Source organism: Halichondria panicea, chromosome 2 (genome assembly GCF_963675165.1).
Source record: "Halichondria panicea chromosome 2, odHalPani1.1, whole genome shotgun sequence".
In the NCBI taxonomy this organism is placed as follows: domain Eukaryota; kingdom Metazoa; phylum Porifera; class Demospongiae; order Suberitida; family Halichondriidae; genus Halichondria; species Halichondria panicea.
The window spans coordinates 5,328,606-5,350,751 of NC_087378.1; the positions used below are offsets into that span (position 1 = coordinate 5,328,606).

Here is a 22,146-nt window from a genome sequence, read left to right on the forward strand (position 1 = left end):
CACTATCAGTACACGTAGCTAGCAGAGTTCAAACGTGGGCGGAGGAATGTGTGCATTTGCATGAAGTGCTAAAAAAGAAATTTCGCACATTCAACCGCCCACGTTTGAACTCAGGAGTTGCATACCCTCTTTTATTTTAAACGCCCTTGGTAACACCCATGACATATAGTATTTTGCTCCACACCTTTCTATGTACGTGCTAATTGTGTATGAATTAGCATGCGCTTTTTACTACCTGTTGATTAGTGTGAAATTTGCAATATTTGAGTAAAAAAGTGATTCTTACGTTTATAGGTGGTGGAGCCTGATTTGATAACAATACCTTCAATTCCTGGTATCCATGATGCTGGAGACACTGTGACTTCAGTCATCGTTGTGAAGCACTCTTCTGTGACTCCCCTCACATGTGGTTTCAGACTCAATCTGACAGTGACCTACCCAACTGAGTACTTGTACCTGAACGATAGTGACATTAACTCAACAGTACTCCTACTGAATGGAGAAACTCGGCTTTACTCAGTTTCACTGGACGTAGCTGCTGGTACGGTGGTATTTAGTACTGATGAACTGCAAATAAATGACAATCTCGAAGTAACTACCATTTTCAAACTGACACAAAGTGTTGCTAATAGCCAGCAGTATACTATAGACCATGTACTTGACTGGCATAACCTGCCATATGAATTGCCGGCTGAGGGTAGGTACTACAACACCAGTGGGAAACAGATTGTACAGATTGCAAAATCCCAGCTATTTCTCTCTTACGACACATCCAATGAGAATACGTTCATGAGTGACATTCGGCTACAGGAATTTGTCTACCTCAACGTGACTGTCATACCTCCAGAGGTGAGCACTTCATGTAACTTCCATTAATTAAAAAGATGTGTTAGGTTTTAGCTGTGTAGTTATGCCTCGGTGTGCACATGCGCAATCAAGGTATACGGTAGTCTGTGTGCATGTGTGTAGACAGCTACAGCTGCTCAGTGATGAATGAAATGCATGTAAGAGCTTCTATACGCTTTAGTCATGTGTTCTTGGATTGAAAATTAGTGCATTTGAGCATTTAAAAGATAATCTTTCGTTCTCGAGTTATGGCTATAGTTACTTTGAAGGCCATTGCAGACTCTTCAGTCGTATCTGTTAGCTATTCTACTTCGTAGTTAGCTCTGCACTAGAGCGCTACCAATAGGTAGCTGCAAGAGTCAGAAAAGCTTCTATATAATTGTTTAAGGAACTATTATTTGTGTTCATTACCCCGTGCGCGTGCAGCGCGCAGCAGGGGTAGAGTGATTGGTGCATGTGTGTGTTGGTTTGTGTGTGTGTGTGTGTGTGTGTGCACGCGCGCGACACACAAATGAGCTGTTTGAGCGAACTAGGCTAATGAGACAGTAGTTGAAAAATAATATGCTAGTTATAGTTGAAACTTATAGGCGATCTTCAAAGGGGACAAACGAACTGTTTTCTAATCGTTGCTTTGTATATTCACGATGATTCCCCATAATGATAATGGAAAAAGTTATTGCTGAAATTGTGCAATGAAGCTTAACGCATGAGTCAATGAGCATCTTGTTTTTATCCGTATTCGATTTAATGTTCTAAAAAATAGGTCAACTGTTCACGCTTCGTTCAGGCTTCGTACTTCTATTATACCAACATTAATATTGCCTCTTATAGGCTAAAGGATGAATATCAAAATATAGGCGCATCGTTTAGCTAAAAGGGCCTGGGGAGAATACTGCTGCTTCATTGCTGTAAGTCTTTGGCGCCTACACCGAGGCATGAGCACCTACAGTACATGCATTCATGATGTATTGCATAATGATCACTTATTGCAGCAAGCTGCTCTGTAGAAGCAATGTAGAAGTTTTAATAAGAATTTTGCATTTCCTGTCAATGAATTAAAAAGGGGTGGATCTGCAAAGAGATCAGGGTTCACAATGGCTGTTTCTGGCAGTGTACAGCTCTGCACCTTAAGATTCTGACTCTTGTAGTTAACAAACAGCTATAGTGCAACGCTAAACTTTGGTCAAATATAGATGATGCTACGAAAGATTTCAGAAGAGACAGCAACAGCCTTCAAGCCACACCTTATGTTTCACGGACTTTCCGGGTCTTATTTTTACAGATATGCAAAAAATAGTGGTAAAGGTCAGAGTGGCCACGTGATCCATCAAAACGTAGTGATGTTTTGCTAAAATGACTTTTTGTGGTGTTTTGTGACTCTAAAATAATTAATTTTTTTGGCCCGCCACCCTGGTCTGTTTTTGAGGCTTAAATGTCTGTGAAAGATATTAGTTAGTGTGGCCTCACTGTAAGTACATCTAGCCATAACTCGAAAACGAAGCTTTAGTTTGCAAATCACAAATCAAAATTCAAGAAAACGTGGCTATAGAAGCCTAGAAGCTGTTATTTTGTCGTTGTAGTGTACCCGTTGGGCAGTTACAGTTGAAATAGACACAAGACACACACACACACAGTCAGCTTTACCGTATCCCTCGTGCGGTTATGCCTCAAGGCATAATAATGATTGTGCATGTAGTACACACCACTGCAATGTGAGAGTCTGGTTTCTTGTGTGTCATTCAGGCCATTACCATAATGTATAATAATTATTGGAACTTTTGTGCAGGGTATATCACCTCTCACGATAGAGTTGAGTCATGTGAATATCTCTAGTGGCAACTACCCTTTCAATATCACCTATGGAGAGGTGCTGAAAATTGGTAGCCATATCACCAATACCTCAGTTGCTCTTGGAGACAGCTCGTTTAGCTCTTTGGATATTTCTATCACAGGAATCTCGGTACGTTTTATGGGTTTTGATTGGTTCTCCCTACATTGTAAAGTCTCATCCCCACATGCAGGCCATGTTTTGCAACATTATAGTTGCGCTTCTCTTGTGGTAACGTACATGCATGTAGAAGTGTTTTGTTCTACAGGCCATCACTTTTGGTTTGGGAGAGAGTGTTGTCAATGTCTATGACAATATTGTGTCTGAAGAGGATGAGATTGTATTGTACGTTGAGGGCTACATGTCTAACAATGGAAGTGGCCGTAGCAACCAAGTGAGTGTGCAAGTATTCTTACCAGCTGTCTTCATTATATACCTGTTCCGAGAACTTTTTGTATAGTAATCGTACTTAAACAGCTTATAACAGTATGATGTCTTCTAATTGTCTAGGATGTCACTTTGAAGGGTCAGATTGTTCAAGAACCCTTAACCAATGATGATACCACACTTAGACTAGTTCACCCTCAACTGCAGGTAAGAGACTTTATCTCCCAGTGCATGGTTGTGTATATTGACCTATGTACCTGTACATGCAGGTGGACGGTTTGGCTCCACCAGGACCCTGGGATGCTGGTGATCTTCTAAATCTCACTGTGTTTGTTCGTCACATGGTAAGGGAATATCGTTCTATTGTAGGTCTACTACAATGTATTCATTTTGCATTGGCCAGCAGTTTACGGGTACATACATAGATGTATGTAAACAGAGGGAAGTCACTTGCTCTTTTCTACTATGCCCATTCGCAACCTCGGTGGCCTAGATTTAATATCTTTGAGTAGCTGCATACTACACTGTCAACCATCCACAGCTTTGTAGTTGGTAGCGGCCATTAATAAAAGCCATTTGAGGCATAGCATGCAGTTACTGAAGTTAATGTGATATTTACCTCCATGGGGCACTTACATGTATGTAGGTACCATCAGATGCATATGCTGCTTATGATCTGAAGCTGACGGTGGAGCTAGACAGTGGTCCATTACTCAATGGCCTCACTCTCCTCAATTCCTCCACTGTCATTGGGGAATCTTGCAATGCATCTCTCTCCAAGATCAGCTCGTCGGAGCTGATCATCTCAAAGCTTCTGAATGGTTGTACTGCAGAACTTCACTTGGATACTATAGTAAGTGAGGTGTATAGGCCATGCATGTATACTACCACTTTTAATTAACCAAGATGTAAAATTTGGTGAATAAGCCATTTGAACTTTATTGGGTTGTTATGCCTCGGTTGTGCATGCATGCGCACAGCGAGGTATATAGTAGTGTGTGTGGGTGTGTGGGTGTGTGGATAGACTGCTACGTACATGCAAGGATCAATGAACTGCTTCTATAGGCTTCTAGTCATGTTTTCTTGAATTTCAATTCGTGGATTCGAGTTATATGCCTAGCTTTGAATGCAATTGCAGCCTTTTCAGAGTGCGATGGCAAAACTTGTTCATAGAGTTCTGCTACTCTACTTAGTATAATTCTACACTAGAACACTTAATAATAATAATAAGAAAAGAGCTGCGAAGCTGATTGACGTGCGTTCTAATTATATTGGCAGTTTTAAATGGTTTAAATTCAGTTTCACCTTCTGAAATTTGATTGCTATTATTTTCTCTCAAATGCAAGTTGGAAAATGCAAGTAAAACCAATTGCGAGTAATTAGAAATGCTATGAATAACATTAATTTCACAACTTGAGTACCAGCAATATGAGCTATAACAATGAAATCGCAGACAAATCTACCTGTGAAAATATACATTTTATTTCTCATACACCACTGTGACAGCTCTCTGACTCTGAAGTGGCTACTAGCAATAGCATCTCCATAGTGTTCAGACTGACTGAGTACTACGCTGTTCCAGTAACCCAAGCAATACTGTTTAGACAAAACTACGGACCTCTTTCTGTAAGTTGATAAAGACACAGCAGTAACACAACACAGCAAAAACACTGCATGTATTATGTCAATAATAATTATGTTTTCACACAATGCTAATTAATTGTATTATTATAATAGGTACATGTAGATGAGTTGGATTTGTTCATGGTTCAGCAAGCACTGTCTGTCAGGTAGGTAAAGTACATGTAATCTTCAACTAAGTGAGATTTTTAATGTGTTGTTATGGTGAGTTCGATGAGTATGCGAAACTGGTTAGCTTATTGCATGCTATGGTCAGTATGGTAAAATCTCCACGTAATTTCATTGAGCACAATAATTATTGTTACATGTACAGCTAGCGTATACCTCTCTAATAATTAGGCCTCAAATACAGCCCAGTTCATAACGTATACAGCCAGCTGTAACTATCCTGTCTCTTTCAGTTTCATCAGTAGCTCACCAAGCTCATCAAACCACACTATCAATGGAGGGGAAATAATAACAGTCAATTTTGGATTAGCTGTAACGGACTCACTGGCATTTGAAAATGTAACTCTTGCGTACAATCTAATACATCCTGCATTGAGATTTGTTTCCGAAAACACGACATCTTCTAATCCTAACATCACTGTCACCTCTCCAATAACTTCTGGTGACGATCATCATAGTTTTCTTCTCACAAGCTCTTTCACACCACTTGTATCGGTTTCGTCCTTAGTCCAAGGTGATAATGTAACGGTGAACCTGCACTTCCAAGTGCAGCCGTATGTGCTACCACAGTCAACCTTGTACGTATCTCTCCATGTATTCTATCATCATTCAGCATTTCCAAGCTATAGTCTGAATCAGAGCATCCATCAGCTGAGAAATTACACTGTCTCTGAAGTGACGGTTGGAAATGTCACAATCGATCTGCCTTATTACGATTTTCAGAATTATGAACCAGACACGTTTCCGTCACAAAAAGGAGATATTTTCATTGTAAAAATCCCAATCGTATTGCCTTGCGTTTCAACTGATCTCACACTAAACATTTTGTTACCAGAGTTTTGGTCGGATTTCTTCACTAGATATAATGTTACTGTAACTAACGTGACTTTAGTGGCTCCTTCCAACTTAATGTCAATTCCTCATCTTTGCGACTACACTGACCTAAATGCAAGCAGATGTGATTTCGATGAGCTCTCAGGAACTGGACCAGTAACACTAATGACTTATTTTCTTGAGCAGTGGGCAGTGGGGGATGACAATATTACCGTAACAACTGGTCCACTCATGTACAATATCACCACTGGCTCAATTTGTGCTAGTACAAGTCCACCAAGTACCTGCAACTGTATTGATGAGGAAATTCAGATATTTCTCACAGTGCTCGTTCTAACTGACATGATTTGTGAGAACCAGACTATATCAGACAATATCACGACCACTCTAAACCACACCGCAGACATGACAACATGGCTATCACCGACACCTACCCACACAGAGCCGACAATAATTCAATATCAGGACGTGTTCTCGTTTCTACATGCTGTCAATGCGAGTACCCCGGCCATTAGTCTTCCCATAAGCTCTCATAGAGGAGATGCAGGTGACCCTTTCACAGTGACCTTTGGTGTTGGACATAATGGCGAGTATTCAAAGTTCACGGCTTATGATTTGAACTATACTTTCAGTATTGATACGCGGCTTGATCCAGAGGAGAAGATTACGATATGTTTCTTTGATATACGCACTGATCCAATTATGTGTGAAGAAGTTCCATTCGTTGATTATACCATTGTGCGAGAAGGATTCCATGAAATGTCAGTTTTGCAGTAGATAGTACTATATATAATTATAAGCTTATATATCCGGTGGATTGCAATGTATTTCGTTGTAGACAGTTCTTGTAGACAGTTTTTTGTGTACGTGATTGGTATTGTTATAACCTTAGCTCTTTATTAAAAATTTTCTCTATCCAATGCAGTTTCACACTCCACGTCCATCGTGTTGAGCTCACGCTGAACGTGGCAGTCATTCAAGAGGTTGCTCCGGGTATCAGTTTCTGTAATCCAGGAGACACTATCTTTGAAGCACTACCAGACAATTATACGCTGAACATTTCCCCTCTAGTTTGCACCAACTCATCTTGTGGTAGTGTCAAGATTGATCCAGTGATCCTCTATCCCTGGGTAGTCCATTGGAGTAATGTACCATGTACAGCTACAGAGGACATAGTTAACCAAACAATTAATCAACACCATGTTACAATTGAGGAACAGTTTAATACAACTATTGAAGCTTGTATGCCGGAGTGCTTCACAGGTGTCAACCTCTATGTGTCTATACCAACTCACAATGGTGTGCCCAAATTGACTGTGGATGATGCGTATGTGACGTTCATTGGTTCTGAACTTTACCATACCACACTCTTTAAAGGGGATGGTAAGTGCATACGCTGTTGGTACAACTTATAGATAATGTCTATTTTATCTACGCAGCTCTGGCTACTGCTGAGAATATTACTGTAACTTCTGATGGATCCATGGTGAGATTTTTCTTCGGTCCCGAAGTTTTAGTGCCTAAGGACAATATTTTGATTGCGGATGAGCAATGTTTTGAGATTGGGCTTCTCTGCACTGTCGTAAATACCCCAGTCTTCCATGGCGACACTTTTCACTACTCTGCATACGTGGAGACAGATTTTGGGATTAGGACAAGCACACAGAGAAATACTCTGAAGGTACGTATTCTGATACACATCGTGACATGTAATAACCCATGTATGAAGAACAGTTTTCACAGTTTTTTTGCTCGACACCCTTCTATGGATGAATCGAATTGGCATGCACTTTTGACCAACTGTTGATTAGTGTGAAATTCTTAAGTAAAGTGCATGATTCTTACGTGTACAGGTTGTGGAGCCTGATTTGATAACAATTCCATCTTCAATTTCTGGTATCCATGATGCTGGAGACACTGTGACTTCAGTCATCGTTGTGAAGCACTCTTCTGTGACTCCCCTCACATGTGGTTTCAGACTCAATCTGACAGTGACCTACCCAACTGAGTACTTGTACCTGAACGATAGTGACATTAATTCAACTGTACTCATACTGAATGGAGAAACTCGACTTTACTCAGTTTCACTGGACGTAGCTGCTGGTATGGTGGTATTTAGTACTGATGAACTGCAAACAAATGACAATCTCGAAGTAACTACCATTTTCAAACTGACACAAAGTATTGTTAATAGCCAGAAGTATACTATAGACCATGTACTTGACTGGCATAACCTGCCATATGAATTGCCGGCTGAGGGTAGGTACTACAACACCAGTGGGAAACAGATTGTACAGATTGCAAAATCCCAGCTATTTCTCTCTTACGACACCTCCAATGAGGACTCATTGACGAGTGACATACAGCTACAGGAATTTATCTACCTCAACGTGACTGTCATACCTCCAGAGGTGAGCACTTTATCAATTAAGAGATATTGTTTAGCTTATCTGAATGAACAGATGTGTATAGTTATGCCTCGGTGTGCGCATTTGCAAGCGAAGTATACGGTGTGTTTGTGCCTGTCTCTGTGCATGTAGAGTGTTACATCTGCTCAGTGAAAAATGAAGTACAAGTATAAGTGTTTCTATAGGCTTCGAGTCAAGTTTTCTTGGATTGCAATTAGTGGATTTACAAAATAATGCTTTGTTCTTGTTTTATGGCTATATTGTAGGCTTGCTTGAAAGCCATCGGTTTATAATCAAACTTATTTTTTGGGCCCACCATCCGGGTCTATTTTTGAGGCTTAAAGCGACTTGGTGTGGCCTCACTGTAAATCCAACTAGCCATAACTCGAGAACGAAGCTTTAGTTTGCAAGTCACGAATCCAAGAAAACGTTGCTAGAAATCTAGAAGCTGTTATTTGTCGTTGCATTGTAACCATTGGGCAGTTACAGTTGGAATAATTATATAGACAGACAGACACACACATGCACACACGCAGTCATGCAGCTTTAACGTATCCCTTATGCGGCTACGCCTCAAGGCATAATAATGATTGTGCATGCATAATTATAGTACGTACCACTTCAATGTGAGAGTCTCGTTTCTTGTGTGTCTTTCAGGCAATTACCATAATTGCGTAATTAATCTTATGGTAATTACCATAATGTAATTATTGATTACTTGTACATTTTGTGCAGGGTATATCACCTCTCACGATAGAGTTGAGCCATGTGAATATCTCTAGTGGCAACTACCCTTTCAATATCACCTATGGAGAGGTGCTGCACATTGGTAGCCATATCACCAATACCTCAGTTGCTCTTGGAGACAGCTTGCTTAGCTCTTTGGATATTTCTATCACAGGAATCTCGGTACGTTTATGGGTTCTCTCTACATTGTAAAGCCTCATCGCCACATGCAGGCTTACATTGTCCATGTTTTGCAACTTTATAGTTGCACCATCTCTTGTTATGCATGTAGAATTGTTTTTTCTGCAGGCCATCACTTTCAGTTTGGGAGAGAGTGTTGTCAATGTCTATGACAACATTGTGTCTGAAGAGGATGAGATTTTATTGTACGTTGAGGGCTACATGTCTATCTATGGAAGTGGCCGTAGCAACCAAGTGAGTATATATTTTAGCATCACAAAAACTATACTATTATGTATATATGGAAGACAAATGTTGGTAGAAACATTTGAGTGTGCAAGTAGATGATATTTCTTGCCAGCTCTCTTCAATTATATATATACCTGTTCTGAGAACTTTTTGTAGTAATAGTACTTAAACAGCCAGTATAATGTCTTCAAATTGTCTAGGATGTCACTTTGAAGGGTCAGATTGTTCAAGAACCCTTAACCAATGATGATACCACACTGAGACTAGTTCACCCTCAACTGCAGGTAAGAGACTTTATCTCTCAGTGCATAGTTGTGTATTGACCTATGTGCCTGTACATGCAGGTGGACGGTTTGGTTGCTCCGCCAGGACCCTGGGATGCTGGTGATCTTCTAAATCTCACTGTGTTTGTTCGTCACATGGTAAGGGAATATTGTTCTATTGTTAGTATCATTCGGTCTACTACAGTGATTGCAGCCTAGAGAGTAAAAAACGCAAATTTGCTGGTATTGGTACATTAATGTGAATATTTCTAATTGTTTTTGCGCATTAATAATTATTGTTCTATCTTTTGATACAAAAAAATTGTCCAAAAATACTTTAATTCTGGAGATATTACACATTTCTTTACGATCACCCCCATTTTCACAAAATGATTTTCCATTACAACAACTTTTGGGGAAATATTTTCAAATAATGTTGTAGCTTATTCATTCACCTATAAAATGGTATCAGCATAATTTCTTAGAAACGTTCCAATCTTGAGATACATTTACTACATAAGTACAACTATACTCACCCTGTTGTGGTATTTTACTCTCTAGGCTGCAAGCACTGTATACATTTTGCATTGGCCAGCAGTTTACGGGTACATATACATATAGATTTACGTAAACAGAGGGAAGTCACTTGCTCTTTTCTACCATGCCCATTTGAAACCTCGGTGGCCTAGATTCAATATCTTTGAGTAGCTGCATACTACACTGTCAACCATCCACAGCTTTGTAGTTGGTAGCTCGGCCATTTTTGTTAGGTTAATAAAAGGAGATTACCATTTGAGGCATAGCATGCAGTTACTGAAGTTAATGTGATATTTACCTCCATGGGGCACTTACATGTATGTAGGTACCATCAGATGCATATGCTGCTTATGATCTGAAACTGACAGTGGAGCTAGACAGTGGTCCATTACTCAATGGCCTCACTCTCCTCAATTCCTCTACTGTCATTGGGGAATCTTGCAATGCATCTCTCTCCAAGATCAGCTTGTCGGAGCTGATCATCTCAAAGCTTCTGAATGGTTGTACTGCAGAACTTCACTTGGATACTATAGTAAGTGAGGTGTATAGGCCATGCATGCATGTATACTACCACTTTTAATTAACCAAGATGTAAAATTTGGTGAATAAGCCATTTGAACTTTATTGGGTTGTTATGCCTCGGTTGTGCATGCATGCGCACAGCGAGGTATATAGTAGTGTGTGTGGGTGTGTGGGTGTGTGGATAGACTGCTACGTACATGCAAGGATCAATGAACTGCTTCTATAGGCTTCTAGTCATGTTTTTTTGAATTTCAATTCGTGGATTCGAGTTATATGCCTAGCTTTGAATGCAATTGCAGCCTTTTCAGAGTGCGATGGCAAAACTTGTTCATAGAGTTCCGCTACTCTACTTAGTATAATTATATAATTATTTCTACACTAGAACACTTAATAATAATAATAAGATAAGAGCTGCGAAGCTGATTGACGTGCGTTTGCCGCTTAGTTTATAATTATATTGGCAGTTTTAAATGGTTTAAATTCAGTTTCACCTTCTGAAATTTGATTGCTATTATTTTCTCTCAAATGCAAGTTGGAAAATGCAAGTAAAACCAATTGCGAGTAATTAGAAACGCCATGAATAACATTATAACATTAATTTCACAACTTGAGTACCAGCAATATGAGCTAAACAGTGAAATCGCAGACAAATCTACCTGTGAAAATATACATTTTATTTCTCATACACCACTGTGACAGCTCTCTGACTCTGAAGTGGCTACTAGCAATAGCATCTCCATAGTGTTCAGACTGACTGAGTACTACGCTGTTCCAGTAACCCGAGCAATACTGTTTAGACAAAACTACGGACCTCTTTCTGTAAGTTGATAAAGACACGGCAGTAACACAACACAGCAAAAACACTGCATGTATTATGTCAATAATAATTATGTTTTCACACAATGCTAATTAATTGTATTATTATACGTATAATAGGTACATGTAGATGAGTTGGATTTGTTCATGGTTCAGCAAGCACTGTCTGTAAGGTAGGTAAAGTACATATATAATCTTGAGGTTGTTATGGTGAGTTTGATGAGTATGCGAAACTGGTTAGCTTATATTGCAGGCTATGGTCAGTATAGTAAAATCCCCACGTAATTTCATTGAGCACAATAATTATTGTTACTGTACAGCTAGTGTATACCTCTCTAATAATTAGGCATCAAATACAGCCCAGTTCGTAACGTATACAGCCAGCTGTAACTATCCTGTCTCTTTCAGTTTCATCAGTAGCTCACCAAGCTCATCAAACCACACTATCAATGGAGGGGAAATAATAACAGTCAATTTGGGTTTAGCTGTAACGGACTCACTGGCATTTGAAAATGTAACTCTTGCGTACAATCTAATACATCCTGCATTGAGATTTGTTTCCGAAAACACGACATCTTCTAATCCTAACACCACTGTCACCTCTCCAATAACTTCTGGTGACGATCATCATAGTTTTCTTCTCACAAGCTCTTTCACACCACTTGTATCGGTTTCGTCCTTAGTCCAAGGTGATAATGTAACGGTGAACCTGCACTTCCAAGTGCAGCCGTATGTGCTACCACAGTCAACCTTGTACGTATCTCTCCATGTATTCTATCATCATTCAGCATTTCCAAGCTATAGTCTGAATCAGAGCATCCATCAGCTGAGAAATTACACTGTCTCTGAAGTGACGGTTGGAAATGTCACAATCGATCTGCCTTATTACGATTTTCAGAATTATGAACCAGACACGTTTCCGTCACAAAAAGGAGATATTTTCATTGTAAAAATACCAATCGTATTGCCTTGTGTTTCAACTGATCTCACACTAAACATTTTGTTACCAGAGTTTTGGTCGGATTTCTTCACTAGATATAATGTTACTGTAACTAACGTGACATTAGTGGCTCCTTCCAACTTAATGTCAATTCCTCATCTTTGCGACTACACTGACCTAAATGCAAGCAGATGTGATTTCGATGAGCTCTCAGGAACTGGACCAGTAACACTGATGACTTATTTTCTTGAGCAGTGGGCAGTGGGGGATGACAATATTACCGTAACAACTGGTCCACTCATGTACAATATCACCACTGGCTCAATTTGTGCTAGTACAAGTCCACCAAGTACCTGCAACTGTATTGATGAGGAAATTCAGATATTTCTCACAGTGCTCGTTCTAACTGACATGATTTGTGAGAACCAGACTATATCAGACAATATCACGACCACTCTAAATCACACCGCAGACATGACAACATGGCTATCACCGACACCTACCCACACAGAGCCGACAATAATTCAATATCAGGACGTTTTCTCGTTTCTACATGCTGTCAATGCGAGTACCCCGGCCATTAGTCTTCCCATAAGCTCTCATAGAGGAGATGCAGGTGACCCTTTCACAGTAACCTTTGGTGTTGGACATAATGGCGAGTATTCAAAGTTCACGGCTTATGATTTGAACTATACTTTCAGTATTGATACGCGGCTTGATCCAGAGGAGAAGATTACGATATGCTTCTTTGATGTGCGCACTGATCCAATTATGTGTGAACAAGTTCCATTCGTTGATTATACCATTGTGCGAGAAGGATTCCATGAAATGTCAGTTTTGCAGTAGATAGTACTATATATAATTATAAGCTTATATATCCGGTGGATTGCAATGTATTTCGTTGTAGACAGTTCTTGTAGACAGTTTTTTGTGTATGTGATTGGTATTGTTATAACCTTAGCTCTTTATTAAAATTTTCTCTATCCAATGCAGTTTCACACTCCACGTCCATCGTGTTGAGCTCACGCTGAACGTGGCAGTCATTCAAGAGGTTGCTCCGGGTATCAGTTTCTGTAATCCAGGAGACACTATCTTTGAAGCACTACCAGACAATTATACGCTGAACATTTCCCCTCTAGTTTGCACCAACTCATCTTGTGGTAGTGTCAAGATTGATCCAGTGATCCTCTATCCCTGGGTAGTGCATTGGAGTAATGTACCATGTACAGCTACAGAGGACATAGTTAACCAAACAATTAATCAACACCATGTTACAATTGAGGAACAGTTTAATACAACTATTGAAGCTTGTATGCCGGAGTGCTTCACAGGTGTCAACCTCTATGTGTCTATACCAACTCACAATGGTGTGCCCAAATTGACTGTGGATGATGCGTATGTGACGTTTATTGGTTCTGAACTTTACCATACCACACTCTTTAAAGGGGATGGTAAGTGCATAAGCTCTTGGTACAACTTATAGATAATGTCTATTTATCTACGCAGCTCTGGCTACTGCTGAGAATATCACTGTAACTTCTGATGGATCCATGGTGAGATTTTTCTTCGGTCCCGAAGTTTTAGTACCTAAGGACAATATTTTGATTGCGGATGAGCAATGTTTTGAGATTGGGCTTCTCTGCACTGTCGTAAACACCCCAGTCTTCCATGGCGACACTTTTCACTACTCTGCATACGTGGAGACAGATTTTGGGATTAGGACAAGCACACGGAGAAATACTCTGAAGGTACGTATTCTGATACACATGTAATAACCCATGTATGAAGAACAGTTTTCACAGTTTTTTTGCTCGACACCCTTCTATGTTTATTATATGAATCGAATTGGCATTCACTTTTGACCAACTGTTGATTAGTGTGAAATTCTAAGTAAAGTGCATGATTCTTACATTTACAGGTGGTGGAGCCTGATTTGATAACAATTCCATCTTCAATTCCTGGTATCCATGATGCTGGAGACATTGTGACTTCAGTCATGGTTGTGAAGCACTCTTCTGTGACTCCCCTCACATGTGGTTTCAGACTCAATCTGACAGTGACCTACCCAACTGAGTACTTGTACCTGAACGATAGTGACATTAACTCAACTGTACTCATACTGAATGGAGAAACTCGACTTTACTCAGTTTCACTGGACGTAGCTGCTGGTACGGTGGTATTTAGTACTGATGAACTGCAAACAAACGACAATCTCGAAGTAACTACCATTTTCAAACTGACACAAAGTGTTGCTAATAGCCACCAGTATACTATAGACCATGTACTTGACTGGCATAACCTGCCATATGAACTGCCGGCTGCTGGTAGGTACTACAACACCAGTGGGAAACAGATTGTACAGATTGCAAAATCCCAGCTATTTCTCTCTTACGACACATCCAATAAGGACACGTTGACGAGTGACATACAGCTACAGGAATTTATCTACCTCAACGTGACTGTCATACCTCCAGAGGTGAGCACTTCATCAATTAAGAGATATTTTTTAGCTTATCTGAATGAACAGATGTGTATAGTTATGCCTCGGTGTGCGCATTTGCAAGCGAAGTATACGGTGTGTTTGTGCCTGTCTCTGTGCATGTAGAGTGTTACATCTGCTCAGTGAAAAATGAAGTACAAGTATAAGTGTTTCTATAGGCTTCGAGTCAAGTTTTCTTGAATTGCAATTAGTGGATTTACAAAATAATGCTTTGTTCTCGTTTTATGGCTATATTGTAGGCTTGCTTGAAAGCCATCGGTTTATAATCAAACTTATTTTTTGGGCCCACCATCCGGGTCTATTTTTGAGGCTTAAAGCGACTTGGTGTGGCCTCACTGTAAATCCAACTAGCCATAACTCGAGAACGAAGCTTTAGTTTGCAAGTCACGAATCCAAGAAAACTTTGCTAGAAATCTAGAAGCTGTTATTTGTCGTTGCATTGTAACCGTTGGGCAGTTACAGTTGGAATAATTATATAGACAGACAGACACACACATGCACACACGCAGTCATGCAGCTTTAACGTATCCCTTATGCGGCTACGCCTTAAGGCATAATAATTATAGTACGTACCACTTCAATGTGAGAGTCTCGTTTCTTGTGTGTCTTTCAGGTAATTACCATAATTGCGTAATTAATCTTATGGTAATTACCATAATGTAATTATTGATTACTTGTACATTTTGTGCAGGGTATATCACCTCTCACGATAGAGTTGAGCCATGTGAATATCTCTAGTGGCAACTACCCTTTCAATATCACCTATGGAGAGGTGCTGCACATTGGTAGCCATATCACCAATACCTCAGTTGCTCTTGGAGATAGCTTGCTTAGCTCTTTGGATATTTCTATCACAGGAATCTCGGTACGTTTATGGGTTTTCTCTACATTGTAAAGCCTCATCCCCCACATGCAGGCTTACATTGTCCATGTTTTGCAACTTTATAGTTCCATCTCTTGTTATGCATGTAGAATTGTTTTTTCTGCAGGCCATCACTTTCAGTTTGGGAGACGGTGTTGTCAATGTCTATGACAACATTGTGTCTGAAGAGGATGAGATTTTGTTGTACGTTGAGGGCTACATGTCTATCGATGGAAGTGGCCGTAGCAACCAAGTGAGTATATATTTTAGCATATTTTAGCATCACAAAAACTATACTATGTATTATATGGAAGAAACATTTGAGTGTGCAAGTAGATGATATTTCTTACCAGCTCTCTTCAATTATATACCTGTTCTGAGAACTTTTTGTAGTAATAGTACTTAAACAGCTTAACAGTATAATGTCTTCAAATTGTCTAGGATGTCACTTTGAAGGGTCAGATTGTTCAAGAACCCTTAACCAATGATGATACCACACTGAGACTAGTTCACCCTCAACTGCAGGTAAGAGACTTTATCTCGCAGTGCATGGTTGTGTATTGACCTATGTACCTGTATATGCAGGTGGATGGTTTGGTTGCTCCGCCAGGACCCTGGGATGCTGGTGATCTTCTAAATCTCACTGTGTTTGTTCGTCACATGGTAAGGGAATAATTGTTAGTACCATTAGGTCTACTACAGTGATTGCAGCCTAGAGAGTAAAAAACGCAAATTTGCTGGTATTGGTACATTAATGTGAATATTTCTAATTGTTTTTGCGCATTAATAATTATTGTTCTATCTTTTGATACAAAAAAATTGTCCAAAAATACTTTAATTCTGGAGATATTTGATGTTACACACATTTCTTTACGATCACCCCCATTTTCACAAAATAATTTTCCACTACAAACAACTTTTGGGGAAATATTTTCGAATAATGTTGTAGCTTATTCATTCACCTATAAAATGGTATCAGCACAATTTCTTAGAAATGTTCCAATCTTGAGATACATTTACTACATAAGTACAACTATATTCACCCTGTTGTGGTATTTTACTCTCTAGGCTGCAAGCACTGTATACATTTTGCATTGGCCAGCAGTTTACGGGTACATATACATAGATTTACGTAAACAGAGGGAAGTCACTTGCTCTTTTCTACCATGCCCATTTGAAACCTCGGTGGCCTAGATTCAATATCTTTGAGTAGCTGCATACTACACTGTCAACCATCCACAGCTTTGTAGTTGGTAGCTCGGCCATTTTTGTTAGGTTAATAAAAGGAGATTACCATTTGAGGCATAGCATGCAGTTACTGAAGTTAATGTGATATTTACCTCCATGGGGCACTTACATGTATGTAGGTACCATCAGATGCATATGCTGCTTATTATCTGAAACTGACAGTGGAGCTAGACAGTGGTCCATTACTCAATGGCCTCACTCTCCTCAATTCCTCCACTGTCATTGGGGAATCTTGCAATGCATCTCTCTCCAAGATCAGCTCGTCGGAGCTGATCATCTCAAAGCTTCTGAATGGTTGTACTGCAGAACTTCAGTTGGATACTATAGTAAGTGAGGTGTATAGGCCATGTATACTACCACTTTTAGCCAAGATTTCTTGCTGTAAAATTTGGTGAATAAGCCATTTGAACCTAATTGGCAGTTAGTTGTGTGTTTGCATGTGTGTGTGTAGACTGCTGCATGCAAAAATCAATGAAGAGCTTCTAGTCTCTGAATTTCGATTCGTGGATTTGTGCTATGTGAGATATATATACACGGCTGAGAAAAAAGAGGCTACATGGAAATAGTTCCAGACAGACAGGCAGCAGCCAGTTCTCGAGTATTATTATGCCTAGCTTTGCTTACTTCGAATGCAATTGCAGCCTTTTCAGAAGAGTGCGATAGGAACACTTGTTACACTAGAATGCTTGGAATGCGAAGCCGCACTTTACAGGCGCCATTAACTTGGAATGCAATTGCAGCCTTTTCAGAAGAGTGCGATAGGAACACTTGTTACACTAAAACGCTTGGAATGCGAAGCCGCACTGTACAGGCGCCATTAATTTTTTAGACTTTGAACTTTGGCATTCCTTTTAGCAACAATAGGGTCAACTGCGCCCTCGGGGAATACATAGAACTGCCCTCTAGTATAATTCATTACACCCTTGATATCCATGGTACAACTATAGCATTTTACCCTACGTGTACATGTACATTTTATTTCTCATGCACCACTGCGACAGCTCTCTGACTCTGAAGTGGCTACTAGCAATAGCATCTCCGTCGTATTCACTCTGACTGAGTACTACGCTGTTCCAGTAACCCAAGCAATACTGTTTAGACAAAACTACGGACCTCTTTCTGTAAGTTGATAAAAACACGGAAATTCACCACACAGCAAAACACTTACATGTATTATCGTAGAAAGTAGAAACTGGATTATTAGTGCATGCATGCGCTCATGAGGTCAATAGCAGAGCTCTATACACTTATATTCGAGAATACGCCTATAATGCAGTCATTTTCGAGCCCCACTCAGTAACCGGATGCCTCTATAATGAAAGCTGACTCGTCAGCTAGCTAGAAAGTGAGCAAACACAAGGCAAACAAGCAACCCTAACTGGATCTGTATCATACTATTTTATTACAGTTCATTTTAGAGATAAAAACATTCATATTGAACAGAAACTGGAACAAAAGGGTCGAAATCCACCTCATACAAGACAACAGCATTCCCAGAGAGTTCTTCACAACTGTACAAGCTAGCTAGCTCATAGATAAACGAAATTAGCTGATATCCTTCACATAATTGGAAAAGCGCTTCAATTCGAACAAAACCTGCAGTTAGGCATGCGAAATAAAGAACGCTTATAGACGAGTAAGCGCTAATTTCAGTTTTTGTGGTATGTCAACAATAATTATATTTTAACATAATGCATAAATGATTGTAATAGGTACATGTAGATGAGTTGGATTTGTTCATTGTTCAGCAAGCACTGTCTGTAAGGTAGGTAAAGTACATATATAATCTTGAGGTTGTTATGGTGAGTTTGATGAGTATGCGAAACTGGTTAGCTTATATTGCAGGCTATGGTCAGTATAGTAAAATCCCCACGTAATTTCATTGAGCACAATAATTATTGTTACTGTACAGCTAGTGTATACCTCTCTAATAATTAGGCATCAAATACAGCCCAGTTCGTAACGTATACAGCCAGCTGTAACTATCCTGTCTCTTTCAGTTTCATCAGTAGCTCACCAAGCTCATCAAACCACACTATCAATGGAGGGGAAATAATAACAGTCAATTTGGGTTTAGCTGTAACGGACTCACTGGCATTTGAAAATGTAACTCTTGCGTACAATCTAATACATCCTGCATTGAGATTTGTTTCCGAAAACACGACATCTTCTAATCCTAACACCACTGTCACCTCTCCAATAACTTCTGGTGACGATCATCATAGTCTTCTTCTCACAAACTCTTTCACACCACTTGTATTGGTTTCGTCCTTGGTCCAAGGTGATGATGTAACGGTGAACCTGCACTTCCAAGTGCAGCCGTATGTGCTACCACAGTCAACCTTGTACGTATCTCTCCATGTATTCTATCATCATTCAGCATTTCCAAGCTATAATCTGAATCAGAGCATCCATCAGTTGAGAAATTACACTGTCTCTGAAGTGACGGTTGGAAACGTCACAATCGATCTGCCTTATTACGATTTTCAGAATTATGAACCAGACACGTTTCCGTCACAGGAAGGAGATATTTTCATTGTAAAAATCCCAATCGTATTGCCTTGTGTTTCAACTGATCTCACGCTAAACATTTTGTTACCAGAGTTTTGGTCGGATTTCTTCACTAGATATAATGTTACTGTAACTAACGTGACTTTAGTGGCTCCTTCCAACTTAATGTCAATTCCTCATCTTTGCGACTACACTGACCTAAATGCAAGCAGGTGTGATTTCGATGAGCTCTCAGGAACTGGACCAGTAACACTGATGACTTATTTTCTTGAGCAGTGGGCAGTGGGGGATGACAATATTACCGTAACAACTGGTCCACTCATGTACAATATCACCACTGGCTCAATTTGTGCTGGTACAAGTCCACCAAGTACCTGCAACTGTATTGATGAGGAAATTCAGATATTTCTCACAGTGCTCGTTCTAACTGACATGATTTGTGAGAACCAGACTATATCAGACAATATCACGACCACTCTAAATCACACCGCAGACATGACAACATGGCTATCACCGACACCTACCCACACAGAGCCGACAATAATTCAATACCAGGACGTTTTCTCGTTTCTACATGCTGTCAATGCGAGTACCCCAGCCATTAGTCTTCCCATAAGCTCTCATAGAGGAGATGCAGGTGACCCGTTCACAGTAACCTTTGGTGTTGGACATAATGGCGAGTATTCAAAGTTCATGGCCTACGATTTGAACTATACTTTCAGTATTGATACGCGGCTTGATCCAGAGGAGAAGATTTTGATATGCTTCTTTGATGTGCGCACTGATCCAATTATGTGTGAAGAAGTTCCATTCGTTGATTATACCATTGTGCGAGAAGGATTCCATGAAATGTCAGTTGTAGTTGTACTGGTTATATAGATCTCGTGGATTGCAATGTATTTTATTTTAGACAGTTTTGTGTATGCGATTGGTATAATTATGTGTTTTGAATCTTAGCCCTGTAATGAGAATTGTCTCTATCCATTGCAGTTTTACTCTCCACGTCCATCGTGTTGAGCTCACACTGAATGTGACAGTCATTCAAGAGGTTGCTCCGGGTATTAGCTTCTGTAATCCAGGAGACACTATCTTTGAAGCACTACCAGACAATTATACGCTGAACATTTCCCCTCTAGTTTGCACCAACTCATCTTGTGGTAGTGTCAAGATTGATCCAGTGATCCTCTATCCCTGGGTAGTGCATTGGAGTAATGTACCATGTACAGCTACAGAGGACATAGTTAACCAAACAATTAATCAACACCATGTTACAATTGAGGAACAATTTAATACAACTATTGAAGCTTGTATGCCGGAGTGCTTCACAGGTGTCAACCTCTATGTGTCTATACCAACTCACAATGGTGTGCCCAAATTGACTGTGGATGATGCGTATGTGACGTTTATTGGTTCTGAACTTTACCATACCACACTCTTTAAAGGGGATGGTAAGTGCATAAGCTCTTGGTACAACTTATAATAATGTATACTTATTATTATATTTTATCTGCGCAGCTCTGGCTACTGCTGATAATATCACTGTAAGTCCTGATGGATCCATGGTGAGGTTTTTCTTCGGTCCCGAAGTTTTAGTGCCTAAGGACAATATTTTGATTGCGGATGAGCAATGTTTTGAGATTGGGCTTCTCTGCACTGTCGTAAACACCCCAGTCTTCCATGGCGATACTTTTCACTACTCTGCATACGTGGAGACAGATTTTGGGATTAGGACAAGCACACGGAGAAATACTCTGAAGGTACGTATTCCGATACACATCGTGACATGTAATAACCCATGTATGAAGAACAGTATTTACAGTTTTTTTTTTTGCTCGACACCCTTCTATCTACATGTTAATTGTATGAATTAGCATGCAATTTTGTCCAGCTGTTGATTAGTGTGAAATTCTTAGTAAGTCTAAGTAAAGTGCATGATTCTTACATTTACAGGTGGTGGAGCCTGATTTGATAACAATTCCATCTTCAATTCCTGGTATCCATGATGCTGGAGACACTGTGACTTCAGTTATTGTTGTGGAGCACTCTTCTCTGACTCCCCTCACATGTGGTTTCAGACTCAATCTGACAGTGACCTACCCAACTGAGTACTTGTACTTGAACGATAGTGACATTAACTCAACAGTACTCATACTGAATGGAGAAACTCGGCTTTACTCAGTTTCACTGGATGTAGCTGCTGGTACGGTGGTATTTAGTACTGATGAACTGCAAACAAAGGACAATCTCGAAGTAACTACCATTTTCAAACTTGCACAAAGTGTTGCTAATAGCCAGCAGTATACTATAGACCATGTACTTGACTGGCATAACCTGCCATATGAACTGCCGGCTGAGGGTAGGTACTACAACACCAGTGGGAAACAGATTGTACAGATTGCAAAATCCCAGCTCTTTCTCTCTTACGACACATCCAATGAGGACACGTTAACGAGTGACATACAGCTACAGGAATTTATCTATCTCAACGTGACTGTCATACCACCAGAGGTGAGCACTTCATCTATGTAATTTTTTAGCTTGTCTGAATGAACAGAAGTGTATAGTTATGCCTAATTGGTGTGCGCATTTTCCAGCAAAGTATACGGTAGTTTGTTTGTGTTTGTGTGTGTATGTGTCTGCGTAGAGTGTTTCTTGGATTGCAACTAGTGGATTTGCAAAA

At 39.9% G+C, this 22,146-nt stretch overlaps 1 protein-coding gene across 1 annotated transcript in view; it reads left to right on the forward strand.

Moving 5' to 3' along the window:
- LOC135331208 (uncharacterized) overlaps positions 1-22,146 on the forward strand; it is an 84,929-nt gene that overhangs the window by 2,855 nt on the left and 59,928 nt on the right. The window contains exons 4-37 of the mRNA XM_064526287.1: positions 295-849; positions 2,633-2,806; positions 2,943-3,068; positions 3,185-3,268; positions 3,331-3,405; positions 3,708-3,914; positions 4,568-4,687; positions 4,799-4,851; positions 5,104-6,465; positions 6,630-7,087; positions 7,144-7,385; positions 7,558-8,115; positions 8,848-9,021; positions 9,148-9,273; positions 9,468-9,551; positions 9,612-9,689; positions 10,393-10,599; positions 11,289-11,408; positions 11,526-11,578; positions 11,814-13,175; positions 13,339-13,796; positions 13,852-14,093; positions 14,264-14,821; positions 15,537-15,710; positions 15,835-15,960; positions 16,149-16,232; positions 16,293-16,370; positions 17,075-17,281; positions 17,957-18,076; positions 18,668-18,720; positions 18,956-20,317; positions 20,457-20,914; positions 20,982-21,223; positions 21,417-21,974. Coding sequence (XP_064382357.1) covers positions 295-849; positions 2,633-2,806; positions 2,943-3,068; positions 3,185-3,268; positions 3,331-3,405; positions 3,708-3,914; positions 4,568-4,687; positions 4,799-4,851; positions 5,104-6,465; positions 6,630-7,087; positions 7,144-7,385; positions 7,558-8,115; positions 8,848-9,021; positions 9,148-9,273; positions 9,468-9,551; positions 9,612-9,689; positions 10,393-10,599; positions 11,289-11,408; positions 11,526-11,578; positions 11,814-13,175; positions 13,339-13,796; positions 13,852-14,093; positions 14,264-14,821; positions 15,537-15,710; positions 15,835-15,960; positions 16,149-16,232; positions 16,293-16,370; positions 17,075-17,281; positions 17,957-18,076; positions 18,668-18,720; positions 18,956-20,317; positions 20,457-20,914; positions 20,982-21,223; positions 21,417-21,974 — 10,938 coding nt within the window. The remainder of the gene's footprint in view (positions 1-294; positions 850-2,632; positions 2,807-2,942; positions 3,069-3,184; positions 3,269-3,330; positions 3,406-3,707; positions 3,915-4,567; positions 4,688-4,798; positions 4,852-5,103; positions 6,466-6,629; positions 7,088-7,143; positions 7,386-7,557; positions 8,116-8,847; positions 9,022-9,147; positions 9,274-9,467; positions 9,552-9,611; positions 9,690-10,392; positions 10,600-11,288; positions 11,409-11,525; positions 11,579-11,813; positions 13,176-13,338; positions 13,797-13,851; positions 14,094-14,263; positions 14,822-15,536; positions 15,711-15,834; positions 15,961-16,148; positions 16,233-16,292; positions 16,371-17,074; positions 17,282-17,956; positions 18,077-18,667; positions 18,721-18,955; positions 20,318-20,456; positions 20,915-20,981; positions 21,224-21,416; positions 21,975-22,146) is intronic.